Source organism: Bacidia gigantensis (assembly GCF_019456465.1).
Source record: "Bacidia gigantensis strain McMullin 20006 chromosome Unknown contig_249, whole genome shotgun sequence".
NCBI classification, from domain to species: Eukaryota; Fungi; Ascomycota; class Lecanoromycetes; order Lecanorales; family Ramalinaceae; genus Bacidia; species Bacidia gigantensis.
In genome coordinates this window covers 1459807-1475942 of record NW_025408603.1, presented here as the reverse complement: position 1 = coordinate 1475942, position 16136 = coordinate 1459807, and the positions used below count along the sequence as shown (strand labels likewise).

Sequence of the window (16136 nt, the reverse complement as noted above, 5' to 3'; positions counted from 1 at the left end):
CTTGAGCGATGAAAAGCGTAAATCGTTTTGTGCGCCTCACCAATCAATCTGGTTTTGCCTTTGTCGACTAACTTTTCCATCGCTTCCCATGTAACATTGTACGCTTTAGACGTCGGAATGTCCGCGACCGGCTGAGACAATTCTCAACATGTGTTGCATGGAAAGAGTCGTGAGCCATGCGGCCTTCTTGTACATACCTTCCCATTTTGGTGGCGCTCAATACCATAATTCTCATTAGTCGCGTATGCGTACGACCCTCCGAAGATGAGTAAAGCTCATGATTGCGGGGGTTAAGAAGGGATGATCAAGCATCGGCAAGGAAACCCACAATGCATCAGGTACAAATCCACTGACTCCTCTTGAGCTTGTTTCTTCTGCGTCTAGATCGTGTTTGATATGCTCACCATACTTCAAATCCAAATTCTTCAGGCTCAGGTCCATGCCAACCTCCACATCTTCCGGCTTGTGGAAACAATTATGCCTGCACAAACCCAGAATCAGTTTTCAGGTCTAAGCGTTGCAAGTTTGCGAAAGAATTGTTGCACTAATATCTAGACTCGAGAGAAGTCGTACAGTTTGGTTACAATGAACAGTTCGTCTCTCGGAATGCCGCTTTCTTTGATGGCTTCTCCAATACTCCGCTCCACGGATCCCCAGCCATAGCCGAGTGCAGTATCAATGTGACGGTATCCAACCTGGAGAGCTTCCAAAACAGATGATTTTACCGAACCTTCTGGGTATTCTTTGGGATCTACTTGGAACGTTCCCAATCCACGGGAGGGAATGCGAACAGAAGTGCCATGAAGCGGGAATGAATCAGGCGGGAGCATCGTGATGTTAGTCTTAATGCGAAGAATGGCTCCTCAAGGAAGGGGAGAGCTTCAAAGAGTCGGTCCCGACTAACCGAGTATGTATGAAAGGCTCCTGGGTTGTATGAAATACGCCAGAAGCCACACTAGTCGTGTAATAAACAAGCCACAGACACTAGTGATGAGACTAGCGTGTACTGCTCTGGCAGAGCATTGCCCGCGTCTAGACTGCTTGTAACGACTTGCAGATCTCATAGGCAAAATGGGGCGTTTTATCAGAATGTGAACACTCTTCTACCGACGCTATAATATGCATGGATTGAGGGGGCTCTCCACAGTCAAGATGATAGGCCATTCATGTGATTCTCGCCCCTCACCTAGCCCCTACCACATCCTCTTTGTACGCCATATTCGCACCTTGTGACCCATCTTATTGGTTGATGGCACCTTGGAGGCCCACCATCACATCAACGCCATACTAAAGTCTGGGACCAGTCATTTCTACGACAAGCTTTGAGGCTCAAAACAAGGAGGTGGGAGAGGGTCTCAGGATCAGTAAAGGATCGTGAAGAATCTCACTTGCCACGGGACTCAACTACTTGTCTACTTACCTGAGAGGATCAACTCAAAATGGCTGGAGTTCCTGAAATGAATTTCTGCGAGCCGGCTCATCCCCCACCACCTGCCGCAACATTTCAAAACCTGAGCGCTACTGAAAAGGCTCAAAAGCGTTTCTCGCTGACTGGGAAATGTGCCGCCGGTCAGTAATGTTCATTTCCTGCGTCTCACACAACAAATCGCGAAGTGAGATGAGAGCTACTCTGATTCGGCGCAAGCGAAAAAGTATCCGGAGAAGCTCGAGGTCTTGGCTTGACCATACCGGAGGGCTTTCTCGAACATGATGCCGCAGCTATTGCGTTGCTAGACCTAGACGAGGAGGAGGGGCAGAAGGCGGTGCACACGCTGCACTTGCGCTTTCCCGAGAGGCAGACGAATATAATCTTCCGTCCCACCGACATAATAGACGCAGAGAGCCTGGGCAAGATCATTCATGAAATTGCCGAGTCGTTTGGAAAGCTAGATATACTGGTATGCTTGACAGGCATAGTCAACTCTGTAAGGGCCACCGACTATTCCCTAGACTCATTCCGAAAAAGCTATGATATGAGCACAAGCGGGACTTTCTTAACAGCTCAAGCCGTTGGTCGGTACATCCATCTACGCAAGGCCACCTTACCCTTAGCCCAGATTGACGCGATGGGTCTCTCACAGGGAGATGATTACGCGCAAGACTGGAGGATCCATCATCCTCACTGCAGCAACGGCGGGCCATATTGCCAACAACCCACAGACCCATGTGGCTTATGACACCTCTAAAGCGGGTGTGCAGCACATGACAAATTGCTTAGCTGCTGAGTGGGCTGAGTACGGTATTCGAGTCAACTCTTTGTCGCCGGGATACCTGGACAGTGGACTTAACGCCACAGATGATTTGGCCAATCTACTACCCACATCGTTTGAAAAGATACCAATGGGAAGGATGGGCCTCCAAGAAGAACTGACTGGCCCAATTTTACTTCTCGCTAGTACAGCCGGTAGTTTCATGAAAGGCTTTGATTTAAGAGTCGATGGTGAGCTCGCTCTAGAATTCCTCACGCCCTTTCAAGGTTAATAATCTCAATTCAAGGTCGATGCAAACTTTTTTGAGACATGGTCCTTCGAAGCACAAGACAAGGCTTAGTGACATTATAGGCAACTCTGAATTACTTTGTCCAATTCGTTTGTTCGATACGAAATGACTGATTGTCGAGGTCTAACGACGGACAGTAATGTGCATATTAATTTTCCTGAAAGCTTCGAAATGCCGATAAAGTAAGGACGATCTCGCAATATTCATGCTCCGGCGGCTGTAACCCATCCATGACTCAGAACGGGAGTTCAATGAAAACCTCTCTTGCTATTCCAGTCCAATCATGCTGCAGCTGTGGGAGGACCGATCGTGCTCGCAAGGCAGGTATATGAAACTGACACGCTACTGACAGCTACGAGATACTCTACTGCATTCGTGATGCTGTGAGATATTGGCAAACAATTGCTGAGCCTTCTTCGAATGGGAGGCATTGTACTTAGTTTCGTCCCAAGCAGCGACCGTAACTTACAGTATTGCAGAGCAAACGTATCCACCAGCATTACTTCGAGCCATAAATCCAATAGTAGCTTTGTGAATGAGGGCGGAGAGGGCAGCCTGCTGACATACGTGGTAAGGCAATACATCCATGGAAAACGAACACGGTCGATCAGCACGTCCGTAAATTGCCAAAGTGTTTCAGGGCATAAGTCTTACTGCCACAGTTGTAGCGTCTGTCACAATAAGGGTGAGATGCCTGGAGACCCACTTCCTTGACGACCTCTGTTTGTGTAACTCCGCCATTGGGATAGACGAGGCTTTCAAAGGCTCGAATGGCCACCGCAGCGTAGATGGACTTCGAAAATCCGAACAGCGTTGCTGAGATCATCGCCCCAACCACGCTAATCGGGAGCGTGGGTTTCCTTCCTATCCTGTCACTGGATCTAGGCCATAGGGTACCAGTCAAGCATTCACACAAAGTGAAAATTGCCATCAAAAGACCCCCGAGAATGGCGGTGTACAACTTGGCCCCCGCTCTGAACGATTGTATCATGAAGTATGCGTGAGGGAAGATCGATGTCCATGCTGAAGCCTCACTGAATCTGACGAGACCTTACAAACAATGAACTCGGGCCATGGACGTGTGCGTCGTATAGAAGCAAGCATAAATAGCTGCGTGCGGACCTCTGAGAAGTGGCTGGCATTTGATCGCCTTGGCCCGCAGCGGCCCAGCATCACTCTATTCACTTTGACAGAATCCTAGAATGTAAGTCTAGGTTAGCCTAGGGCATATGCTGATCATAGCGGGATATCAGGAATGCCGCGCATCATAAAGAGGCAGCATAGAACTACCTCCGTTGCTACTGACAGTCAAATAGAATGGTGGATCAGCAATTTATTGCGACGAAATCTGGGGGCCATCACTGGCCTGAGCGCCCCCCGGTAAATCCCCGAAAGTGCAGTCAAAGAGCGGGGCTAAGGTACAGACACGACAACAAGACAAGATCGACATGCTCTCACGATTCAAAAGGGTAACAGTCGACGCTCGGAAGTACATACTCAATCATACTAATTATCTTGTAGTAATCAAAAGTAAAAAGTTGAGCTTGTTTTCCCGGTGCCTGCACGACTTAGAGAAACTATCAAAGCCAAGAAATCTAATCTATTATTGTATGAAGATTTAGTTCTGCTCTTCACGCACAATGTCGCATTAGCACCCATCTTAAGGGACAGTACTTTGACCCGGCCACGCTCAGACTAAACCACCCTCGTCCTTAGAGTTCTCCTTGGCTGATTTTCCTCTTTTCGAAGCGATCTTGAAGAATTTAAGTAGTCTCAGGTGGCCTTGCGCTGGTAAGGCTTGTCTACAGCGATCATGATGAATAGCTGGCGGAAAAGTCCCCTGCCAAGTGTCGCTGGTGATGTCGGACCCCGAGATTCGTAACGCTTGGGACGCTTCCACCTTTGATCCACATGCATTGAGTGCATGCTGCACGAAAGAGGTCTCTAGATATCTCTTGAATCCAGCCGCATGCTGCAATGCTTTCACGGAAAGCTCCAATCGTTTTCTATTCCGCACAGCCAGTCACTATTCGATCTCCGCCCAATTAGGTAAGCCCGTTGAACGCCGATAGAAAGCATCCGACGACCTCATCCTGTATTTCGCTCTATGAGGCCTTATTGTTTTATCAATCTCAGTCTTCGACTCTGAAAATGGCGACGTCCACCAAATCCTGGCTTGAAATACCTTCTGATTCGCCCTTCTCACTGGCCAATATCCCTTTCGGCATAATCAGTACTTCGGCCTCTCCTCGACCGCGCACGGCAATAGCAATCGGTGACTACGCCCTCGACCTCTCCGCCTTTGCCAAAGGAAATGGCTTCTCAGAAGTCGCCAGTATCCAGACTTACCTCTTGGTCTTCGATCAACCAACTCTGAATGACTTTGCCGCGCTCCCACAGTCGATCCGCCGCGACGTTCGCTCGTACATACAACAAGTCTTCCAGTCGGACTCGCCACACGCTGAGATCCTCACACATAACTCAGACTTAAAGCAGCAAGTGCTGCTGCCGCTGAGTGAAGTGCGGACTCATCTCCCATTCGCAATTGGCGACTACACGGACTTTTATGTAGGCTTGCATCATGCGCAGCGCTGCAGTGATCTCTTCGGCTTGACCCTGCATCCAAATTACCGCTCGCTTCCAACAGCATATCACGGCCGCGCTTCCTCCGTCGTTGTGTCAGGCACTAACATTCGTCGACCATGGGGACAATATTTGCCCGACCCGATGGCGAAGGAGAAAATCGCAACATACGCGCCGACTCAAAGGTTAGACTATGAGCTTGAACTTGGCGCATTTATATGCGGAGCGAACAAACTCGGTGAACCGATTCCTATTGATCAAGCAAAGGACAACATCTTTGGACTCGTACTTCTGAATGATTGGAGTGTGAGAGACGTACAGATGTGGGAAATGCCACCGTTGGGCCCGTTCAATGCGAAGAATCTCGGTACGAGTGTCAGCCCGTGGGTCATAACGCTTGAGGCGTTGGAACCGTTTGCGACAACAGGCATACCCAATGATCGGGAAATTCTGCCGTACATGAAGGAAGCGAATAAGCAGAGTCACTATGACATCAGGCTTGAGGTCGCAATTGCGCGTGAGTCCCTCTTCCACCTTTCATAATTGATGTTCCCAGAAAGAAAGACAACTGATTGGAAATGGGTGTAGCGAAAGCGACAGGCAAGTCCAAAACCATCTCCCACAGCAATGCATCCAATCTGCTCTGGTCCTACCCGCAGATGCTGGCACACCACTCAGTGACGGGCTGCAATATGCGCGTGGGAGACTTGCTAGGTAGCGGGACAGTCTCCGGGAAAGAGGACGGCAGCGAGGGATGCCTGCTGGAACAGACGAAAGCTGCAAAGGTTCCCGTCAAACTTGACGGTGGAGAGGAAAGGAGATTCCTCGAGGACGGAGACACGGTAACGTTTCGAGGATTCGCCGGAAAAGAGGGAGCACTAGTAGGCTTCGGCGAATGCACAGGAATGATAGAACCTGCTTTAAAGCATTGAATGGTTGTGTCATTAACAATTCTTAAAGTGCCAACGGAGTGGAAATGATTAGGATAAAAACAAATGATATGAAGTTAGAAGTTGGATGCTGAACCGGCGTTAATTCTTCTTGCAGGCTAAAGAAAGGGGCAGAGGGGCTCTCCCGGCTCCGTTGGCGTTCTAAAGTTAAGCATCGATCTCGTTCCCGACTGGTGGATGTAGAGTTTGGATGGGCGGCTGAGACCGAGGGGATGACTCTTACAAGCTGAATGCCTGAAATGGGAAGGAATTAGAAGACGGGTGGAGCCTGTTGAATCAACCCAGTCCACTGTATAGCCATTATATTCACGGTGTCCCTGCATCCTGAAAGAAGGGAAAACTGATGGATGGTAGAGATGCCTGATTGTTCGAATGTCACCGCTTGTTTCGAAGCTGCATCACGCACGTAGGGCAGGCAGGTTGCAGATTGCGTGCAGATGGCCGTCATGGATAGGGCTTAGCCCCCAGAAAGAGTAGACCCCAACAATCATTGCATTATTTGATGTCTGTATCCATTTGTTCGAATAATGAGAAGTGGAGAACAAACGGCTTGTTACTCGAGGAACAAGTCAATCAGCGGGCCGGAACAGGCGGAGGGTGGATATCAACGGCTGAGGAGCTGTGGTTGTGGTGAGAACTGCCGTTTAGGGGACTCCCCCCTGGGCCCCCGGGGACCCAGCTGGGCGGGACCCACCATAAGCGACAGCCCGCCGAAATGTTAATCTTGATTTGTGCCTGATTACTGGTCACTGCTCTCTGCCCGCCACTTCGTTAGGTCATGCAACCTGCCTGGCCATTCCCCTTCCACTCCTCTACACTACTTACTATACAACACATTTGACACTTCACTTTGTCCACTGACACTCTACATGAGCAATCATGAACAGCAACGTCCTCCCTCTTCCCGAGTGAAACCCTTGACCAAAACCTACTCCGTCACTCCCCCTCGAGTCCTCTTTTGGAATCCTCAAGTGTCACCACAGTCATAGAATTTTAGCAAAATTGATTAAAGGAAGAGGGAATGGTGGGAGCTATATGACATTCACACCCCGCTCACTCAATGATTTTATGCTCGAGCTGCAACCCAACAAGAGCAAGTGCCGAACATGAACTCCTTCGACCAGGCTGCGTATAGGTATGAAGACATTTTGCTTGCAAGAGAAAGCGAGCAAGCATGCTACGGAAAATGAGATCGAGAGCTGTCAGTGAAGATCGCTGACATTTGGTTGACTGCAGTTTCCATTACTCTGGCAATGAACCTCCAACACCAACAAGAACACCTACATCCCCCTCATTCTTCCTCAACTCTTTCGAAACCCCCAAGCAAGACTACAAACCCCAAGATACTCGATCACCATGGGGAAATGCTTTCGCCAATGCACTGAGTCCCAGCTTCAAGACGCCCAATCTGGTCACCTTCAGCCCGTCCACCCCCACCCATCATGAGGGCGCAATATCGGGAAAGAATGTGGAGGCACAGATAGCGACGCATGAGCAACTTTCTCAAATTTCAAATGCACCTGCCGGCTTTGAAGAGGTGACCCAACATGTGGACTTTTCTCTCGATCCATCGCAATTCACTCTGGAGGAAGTGAATCCACAGGATGGTTTGAAAACTAGTATCGATACCCAAGTGAGCTCTGCTGGATCCATACAGACGCCTCCACCAACGGGTACGTCTGCCTCAAAGAGAAATGCCCAGCAGGCTCAAGCAGCGAGACTGGCCAAGGAAAATACCTCAAAAGCTGGCCGGAGGATGTCCTTCCCAGCATCGGTGCATAAAGATCAGGCGAGTATGCAGCTGAACATGCTTGAGGGATCTCCGCTACAATTTCCGCCCCTTCAATTTTCTCCTGACAATCTCGGCTTTCCTCACTCAGGTCCTGCGACAGCACCGGCCTATCCACAACATAAACTTTTTTGGGACCCAGATCAAAATGCAGAGGCTGTAGGGTTTGACATGCCTATGGATGACCCTCTGTCTGCATTCGGTATCTCGACTCAGCAGGGCTTGAACGCATTCACCTCACAGCAAGTCACTAAAGCTATCCCAGCATTTCCTGGTACCTCCCAAGCCAGTGGAATGGAACCACACTCCATGATGCCGCAAGCGAGTCACCCTAATGCATTTAGCCACATGAATACCAACTCGTCAATTGCCATGGCCTCCCAAGGACAACAATCTGTCGTACATCGAGGGCTCGGTGTGAATCCAAACCTCTTGTTTAGCTCCTCCAATAGACCCTCCGACCTAGGGCAATTGGACCACTACGGCCAAGGGTACATAGATGAGAACCTGCAGCCGTACGCTCAACAACTTCGAGATGCACAAATGGAGCAAGAGTATCAAAATCGTAAGCAGAAGCGAAAACGACCACCAGAACTAGGTGAATCCCCGGCAGTCAAAGCTGCCATCGAATCTCTGCGGGAAGACCGAACAGATTCAAGCAAATCCAGCCCTGTATTAGACGATAGTTATTTTGGTGCATTACCCAATGGTCCCCCTCAGCTAGGGGGAGATTTTCCAAGCCGAAAGAGGATGACACCGGATAATCATTATAGGAAAAATGCGGGCCCTCAGTCACTTCATAGGCGGAGAAGTAATAAAACGCCGGCTCAACGCACTGAAGTTACACTCGAGATTGATGAGACTGGCCGTGCTATTACTAAGACATCGATCATCAAAGAATCAAGGGACTCGCCAATGGATGAAGATAGTGAATCCCAGGATAGTGACAGCAGCTCGGGGTCAGAGGATGAAATGGTCCTCAGTCATCACCAATCTTTCATGCGGCCACCATCAAGGCAGAAGTCCGGACGGACGGCACGCTTTGCTGGTGAACCCTACTCGCATTCGCAAAGATCATCAGATGCATCTACGTTAGCATCCGGTAGGACGGGCTCTTCATCAGGTCGTCGTGCAAGCCAGCTGGGTCAAATGCAAGCTCATTCACAATCAAATCAGTCCTTCGCTGGCCAGGATGAAGCCAGCGAAGTGGAGACCGTGGTTGATTCTGACGATGATCGTGGCGAAGCACAGGCGCAATTGAAAAAAGTCGTTAACGATCGCTCACGTAGGAAAAGCAGTCGATCCTCTGCACCTGCCATGAGACAGATGCCAGGCAGTCGGAGGCAGTCACAGCTCTCAGAGGTCCATACGGCCAACCCATACTTCATTACCCACGACCAAAGTGTAAATCAAGGCATGTATCCACCTATGAACCATAGCTCGCCAACTACAATCACGGACCCTGATTTCAACACGCCAAACAGTCGTATCAGTAACGCCAGTGATGGATCCACGAGGTGTGTGTGCAATGTGCCCGATGGCAATGGCCAGCTCATGATCCAATGGTAAGTCGTGACTTCCTTTACTCAGCAATTATGTTTCTAACCTCCGCTAGCGAATCATGTAGGAAATGGCTGCACACAGGCTGCGTAGGTCTTGATCGACACAATCTGCCTAGTGTCTACCTGTGTACGTTCTGTACTGATACGCCCCGTCTCGCTCGAGGAGGTAGAGGTGCGAGGGATCCGGCGAGGGTGACATTCATGGCACCCAATTCGCCGCTCGCACACAAAGCACATCGCTTTTAGTTGTAACAAACAATTGCAAGATGAATATGAATGCCATGATTTCGTGATTTTGTGCATTGATTCGAGGTGGAAACCTGGATACCAATTGGGGGTGGAAACCTGGCACCGAGATGAGCTCATGAATGTACTGCATAGCATGGCGTTACGGCCGAAGAACGGCAAGGGTAATAGAAATATTATCGACAGGATTCTATTCGTATACAGTGTATGCTATATATGCTGTAGCATTGATGAAATATTATATTCCACTGGATCTCTGTCCACGGCCTCCAAAATTAGTTCTGTCTCAGTTATGATTGATATAGACTTATGGATGCCACAAGACCGCCATTGAGTCTATTACAATCTGTAAGAAGCGTAGTCGATGGCAAAAGGTGTCTTCAATATGGCGAAAGGGTAGACTCGGGTGGAACGCTACGTCATCATGCATTGTTTTGCTCGCCGCTCGTTCCGTCAGAAATCAAGCAGGCTACGACGCACTGGATGCGGCGTGTCAGATTGCTCCAACATTGCTATCCATATGATTTTACGTGTCATCGGTCCTACACATCATGACCTTCGCACAATCCTGCCATAAATCACACCGGCTAACGATACCGCCAGTCAGCGCAACACCTTACTAAAGTAGTTTCGTCTCACCCACATCCAGGCCGGCATGTATCTTCGAAAGCCGATGCCGAGAACCAACTCGTAGCAAGAGTTCTCCCGAATGATCGAGAAAACCACACAAGACCTAGGGGCAACAATAACACGCGAATCCACTGTTGCAATGGTCAGCAATGGCAGCCGAAAGCTCGACGACATTTAAAGACCGAAAGCAAGATCTCGTGACTGTAAAGCCCATGCAGATTGACATACCAAAGCCCCGATTCGAGCCAATACATTCGGAGAGACAAGATGAGCCTTCAACTGACTCGAGTCAAGATGGCACACCATCGCAGGAGGAGCTGCAATCAGCCATCGGTGTCAGCATCAACAGAGAGCAGATTCGGCTCGCCTCCCCCAACACACCAGCCGCAGAAAAGGCAGCTGCCATGGAGGACATGGACTGTTTCTTCGACGGCACGGTCGAAGGGATAGAAGAAAGAGAGAATGCGTGTAATATTTCGAATGGGGCATCTACACGACCTGAGACACCTCCAAGCTCGCCACCTCCAAGCGCAAAGCTGCCGTCTCCGTGGCGAGCATCACCCAAGGCATTCGAGAAGTCGAAAGAGCAAGCTGGAGGCTTCACAGAGATGCTTCCTGACTTTGGAAAGTACATGCCCAGCTTCAACTTGCCCACTAGACCGAGAGCACCTACACTGAAAGACCTCTCCATCCCATCCCTTGCCTCAATTCTGAATACCGTCAGGTCACAGTCACCGACAAGGAAAGGCACAAAGAAGAGGTCAAACACTCAAGGTGATCTCAAACGAGACTGGGTCACTGTTCCCCAGCACGACGAACAAGAGCAGAAGCCTGTCTTAGGAGACAGCCACGGAGGGACACCGCAGTCGAACAAAGTCCAAATCGACGGCAACCCTACGAGTACTTCGAATGCGCCGCTAACAACAATCTCCAAAGCGCCCTCGCTCCGTAGAGCAACTTCTGATCAATCACTATATCTTCGACATGTCAAATCCTCGTCGCCATCTCTCGGTGACGACACTCGATGGGAGAATGTTCGTGAGCAGGTCAATAGCAGAGCGAAGGCCGTAAGGGATAGTCTACAGGACTCAAACTTCAAATTTCCTAGTCTTCCGCGTCTGCCCAACTTTGCCGATTTTCTGTCTGAGACAAAGCGAAGCCGTGCTGTGAGCGATGCAGAAGGGTCTCGCTATGCAAAGCGAATCGAAGGAAGCTTCATCCAGCTCTCCGAAGCATCAGACAAACCTAAACAGCTGGAACAACTTGTAGATCAAACCCCAAAGACTCTTCCCGTAAGATTTCCTCATCTCGACAGTGCACTTGAGCAGCTCACCGGAGACTTGGTCGTTTTGGGAGGCTATCGTGGCTCAGTCCTTCGTGATGCGAAGCCTCCATGTCGCCAACTATGGGTGCCAATGAAAGTTGGTCTTAACATTCGAAAGGTCAATCTTGAGGTTGGCTTCAACCCTGAGGACGAGGAAAGAACGGAGGAAAGTGTCATTGCTTCTGGGATGCTCTCCCATATTGGACCCATAGACATGGGCAGGCGATTGCTCAAACGTCTTAAGACATGCAAGAATGTGGAAGAAGGAAAGCTAAGGGTGCACGACTATGGTTATGACTGGCGGTTGAGCCCGCATTTACTAAGTCGGAAATTAGTACAATTCCTAGAAAGTCTACCATCGAATCGGCCAGATGTGGAAGCTAACGATAGAGGAGCAACAGTACTCTGTCACAGCATGGGTGGGCTCATCACAAGGCATGTAGTCAACTACCGACCAGAACTGTTTGCTGGTGTTGTTTACGCTGGAGTACCACAGCATTGTGTCAACATCCTCGGCCCCTTCCGTAACGGAGACGAAGTACTCCTGAGCTCGAAGGTTCTCACCGCTCAAGTCAACTTCTCCATGCGAAGTAGCTTTGTCCTGCTACCAGATGACGGACATTGCTTTATCAACAAGGAAACTAAGGAAGAATACCCCGTTGATTTCTACGACCCCGCAGATTGGGAGAGATATGCCTTCTCACCTTGTGTCGCTCCGACATTGCCGGCTGCCACAGAGAAGAAGGGGATGTTAGGCACGCTATCTGACACCTTCCCGTTCCGCAACATGCTTTCAATTACCGGGAAAGAGACAGATCCCGTATCTAATTCAACAGAAACTCCGGCCGAAAAAGTCTTCGACGCCAAAGAACCTCACGTGGTAGACCCCCAGCCCAATATGGCCACGCGGCCTGCCAATACCGACTGCACCCTCCCAAAAGCCGAAGCAATGGCCTACCTAACCCGCACACTATCCTCAATCCTGACCTTCCGTCGCGAACTCGCTCACAGCCCAGCCCACGAGACCACCAACGCCTATCCCCCCTCTCCCTCATCTATGCCAACAACACCCCCACAGTCTGCGCAGCCCAGGTCTCGTCTCGCGAAGCCATAAAGCGCGCCGATGCTTACGACGATCTCAAATTCGGCTCCGGAGACGGCGTCGTGCTAGCTAAAGCCGCCATGCTCCCCAAAGGCTATCGAGCTGCCAAAGGAGGCAAGATCAAGACGGAGCGAGGACACGTGGGGCTTCTTGGTGACTTGGAGGCTGTTGGCAAAGCGCTAGGTGCTGTCCTAGCGGCTAGGAAGCGGGGAGTTGGATTGGGTGGTGCGATAGAGGCTTCGGAGGCTAGATGAAATGGGGGAATTCGAGGGGACAACACATTCGATGGGAGATCTGAGGATTGTTGCTTTGGGAAATTCTGTGGGAGTAGTGGGTGTGAGGGAAGGTGAATGAGGTATTTAAATTTCTGACGGACGTGTTGGAGGAAGGTTCGGGGCTGCCTGTTACCGGATGGTTCCAACATGTTGGATGCTTGTGAGGCTCTGCCACAACGCTAGCGTGGATATTGCCTTAGGCTGACAGGAGCAGCATGCTGTGATGAATAGGGGATGATTGACTGATTTCGTGGGTGAAGAAGACAACAGATCTGCTTGAGTAAGGTCGAGGCTCGATATGAGCTGCGTGCGATGGATGCATGAAGCTGATGGACTCATGCCCTAGTCCTATACAAGAGAACTTTGCGAAAATTTCTGAGTCTCAACTTGCAGACCATATTCTACATGACTGACCTGTTTTCCTGCGAGGTATGTCGATTGAAAGTCATTTAGTTTCACAGACGCAGTCCTGAGCTCGCAAGGTCAAACGTGCAAGATCTGCCATGTGCTTCAAGGCTTTGTTCTTTTCCATTCCGTTTGCTACCGACGACACCAAAATCACTGTTCAATTCTTCTCATCATGCAACAGTCACACGAAGACCGCTTGGCTTGAAAAACCTTTGCAGGATACAGCTAGAGAAAATTGTGATCACATTTCGTTCCTTCGCCATGGGCAACGGATACGTCTCAATTCTATATATCCTTGAAAGGGATTGCTTTTGCTGACACTCTTCTGAGGGATGGAATTGACGAGAACGAGAAACCAGACTCACATAGGCTCCGCATCCTGCCATGAGGATGTCTGATAAAGGAATGATATTTGGTCGATTGCAATCAATCCATCACAACCTGAAGGCGGCCTCCCAAAAGTCAACTCAAACAGCGGCGCCTTTACAAGTCTCTTGTATATACTCATTCTCAACACTCTTCTGGAGTTGGAAGCTGCACTCGTCTTGTTTCTGGTCGTGGTGGTCTTTTTGCGACTCGATCAGCAGAAGGTTCGCGCATGATGAGCCGAACGTCTCAGGCTGAAACGGCTCTGTGCAAAGCCACAATGGAGCTCTCATGTTTTTCATATGGGACGTTCAAGTCACAAGATTCGGAGAATGGAGCTTTCTGCTGAACGCCTTTTGCGGAGTTGAGAACCTTTGTGTCCAGCTTACGACAGTCAGGGATCCGTGGCCAGATGCCATGTAACGCCAGCATTCACCATTCCATCAAGCTCGATGAGTCTCACCAGCTGCGCCCGGCGATACTGCGGGTACTCGATCGAGGCCACCTCTACCGCGACAGTACGTTCCCATCTCCTTTATCTAACTTGACTCTCACGCCTCTCCAGCTTCCCCTCAGCACTCTCTACTGCGATGCGATCCACCTGACCGACGACGTGCTTTTCGACGGCAAATGCACCTCATCAGTCAAGACGATCATCTTGCCAACCCCGATCTCATACGAATTGCCCGCAAGCTACAGCACTGACATTGCTGGCGCCTATCAAGCTGGCAGTCTTGCCTTCTATGAGTCCGTCTTCTCAACGACGCCGACGTGCGAATACGATGAGCTAACCATCTCGACTACCACCTTGCCTGAACTCAGCACTACTGTCACTGCATTTCCAAGCGTTGTCCATGGTGATTCTACTTCAGGTTCTGGGGGAGGGGTCAACCATGCGCTAAATACGGACAACTCGACCTCGCATCGAAACCGCCTACTAGCTGCCCTTCTCACATCTATTATCGGCGCTCTCATGCTGGCATTACTCGGTAGTGTCTGGTACACCCGCCGTTGGCGCGCTCGCCGAAGACAGCACCTCACCACCCATCCCCACCCGCCATCCCAGCTCGCCATTCCTTATAAAAGATACAAATCCAAACTCCCTAGCATCCCTGAAGTCCGTATTCACGCCCCTCACAAGCCCTTACACCCATCAGGACTCTCCTCCACTCTCTTCACGAACGAAGAACTTCCAAGATATGGGCGAAACCTCCAGGAACTGCCTGGTCACGACATCGCCGTCGAAGTCGCCACCACACCCCCGAGTCGCGCGTCATCAAAGAATCGCAGACTCTTGGACTGGTTGGGCCAGCTGGAAGCGAGGTTCAAGCGTGGGGTAGAGAGTAGTACGTCAAGAAGTACGAGGGGGACAAGTGGGAAGGATGGACGGTCATCTGAAGATGAGTGGGAGGGAGGGGAAAGTATCGTTATCAGGTGTTATGGAGATTCGTTGGGCAAGAGGATGCAGGAGGGCGAAAAAGGGTCTTGGTGACGGAGGGGATGAGCGCAGGGGGGAGATGAGCGCCAAGTAGGTGCCAAGTTTCGTACTTCCTCTTCAGGACGGTTCGTTCGCTGCCAACTACCTGGGGAAGAGGAGATGCGTTCCATTTCTGGCATCTGCCATATCGAGATTCACGAGGACGCATTCCTCACTCTGGCCTGGTCTGGCTTGGCTCCATTCATCGGCTGTGAGACATCCGATCTGCTATTGCAGACACCGACTTGGCAGCCAAGATGTCCCTTCTCGCGCCCTTATAATCTTTGGACGCCTGTTCTCGAAGATTGGCATGCACCGCCAACGGCATTCGCGAGGAGCAGACATGCATTCTGCAGTGCGTTTGAGTGCTGAGGCGACCACTACACGTCATTGCGCTCTTGGCTGTTGCTTCGAGAGAAATGCGTTGCTGTAAAGGTAAAGGTGGAGAGCGCCCAGCAAATTCGGGCACCGAAATAAATGCAACGACAACAGTTGTATGCATTTACGACGCGGAGGCGAAGAATCGCTATCAGATCTTACGATCACGCGACCATGTCCGTTCCGTAGATCTCCCCGCCGCTTCGCCACCGCTCTGTCGATGTACGACACACCGCTACATCCCCTCAGCCCTCACCAAACCTCACTGAGTTCACCCATCACTTGGTATACCAACCATGCTTTCCCGCACAATCGCCATCATCGTCTTCTGCCTCGTCCTCGCGCTCGCATCCCTCATCGGCATACCAACTTATATCTACGTCCGCCGTCGACGTCGCCGCCGCCACCGTCACCAGCCCCACCAACATCAACACCATTCCCCTAATCATTATCATAGCCCCTTCTCCTATAAGTACCACAAGACCTGGTTCCCTAACGTCAAACTCACCCAGCAGTCATCAACATCAACACCTCCCCTCAACTACGA

General features: G+C 50.4%; 5 protein-coding genes across 5 annotated transcripts; all 5 read left to right on the top strand.

Moving 5' to 3' along the window:
* Positions 1 to 1439: 1439 nt before the first annotated feature.
* KY384_006671 (uncharacterized protein) lies at positions 1440 to 2481 on the top strand (the record flags this gene model as incomplete). Its single annotated transcript, XM_044815165.1, has 3 exons — positions 1440 to 1569; positions 1666 to 2017; positions 2082 to 2481. The coding sequence occupies 3 exons, from the start codon at positions 1440 to 1442 to the stop codon at positions 2479 to 2481; spliced, it is 882 nt and encodes a 293-aa protein (XP_044668265.1).
* A 2169-nt stretch (positions 2482 to 4650) lies between these two features.
* KY384_006670 (uncharacterized protein) lies at positions 4651 to 6014 on the top strand (the record flags this gene model as incomplete). The annotated part of the gene is made up of 2 exons (XM_044815164.1): positions 4651 to 5599; positions 5671 to 6014. The coding sequence occupies 2 exons, from the start codon at positions 4651 to 4653 to the stop codon at positions 6012 to 6014; spliced, it is 1293 nt and encodes a 430-aa protein (XP_044668264.1).
* An 897-nt stretch (positions 6015 to 6911) lies between these two features.
* KY384_006669 (uncharacterized protein) lies at positions 6912 to 9390 on the top strand (the record flags this gene model as incomplete). The annotated part of the gene is made up of 2 exons (XM_044815163.1): positions 6912 to 6940; positions 7269 to 9390. The coding sequence occupies 2 exons, from the start codon at positions 6912 to 6914 to the stop codon at positions 9388 to 9390; spliced, it is 2151 nt and encodes a 716-aa protein (XP_044668263.1).
* A 1018-nt stretch (positions 9391 to 10408) lies between these two features.
* Positions 10409 to 12939, top strand: KY384_006668 (uncharacterized protein; the record flags this gene model as incomplete). Its single annotated transcript, XM_044815162.1, has 2 exons — positions 10409 to 12575; positions 12608 to 12939. 2 exons carry the CDS (start codon positions 10409 to 10411, stop codon positions 12937 to 12939), a joined length of 2499 nt encoding a protein of 832 aa, XP_044668262.1.
* A 1247-nt stretch (positions 12940 to 14186) lies between these two features.
* Positions 14187 to 15226, top strand: KY384_006667 (uncharacterized protein; the record flags this gene model as incomplete). Its single annotated transcript, XM_044815161.1, has 2 exons — positions 14187 to 14252; positions 14300 to 15226. 2 exons carry the CDS (start codon positions 14187 to 14189, stop codon positions 15224 to 15226), a joined length of 993 nt encoding a protein of 330 aa, XP_044668261.1.
* Between the last annotated feature and the right edge of the window lie 910 nt (positions 15227 to 16136).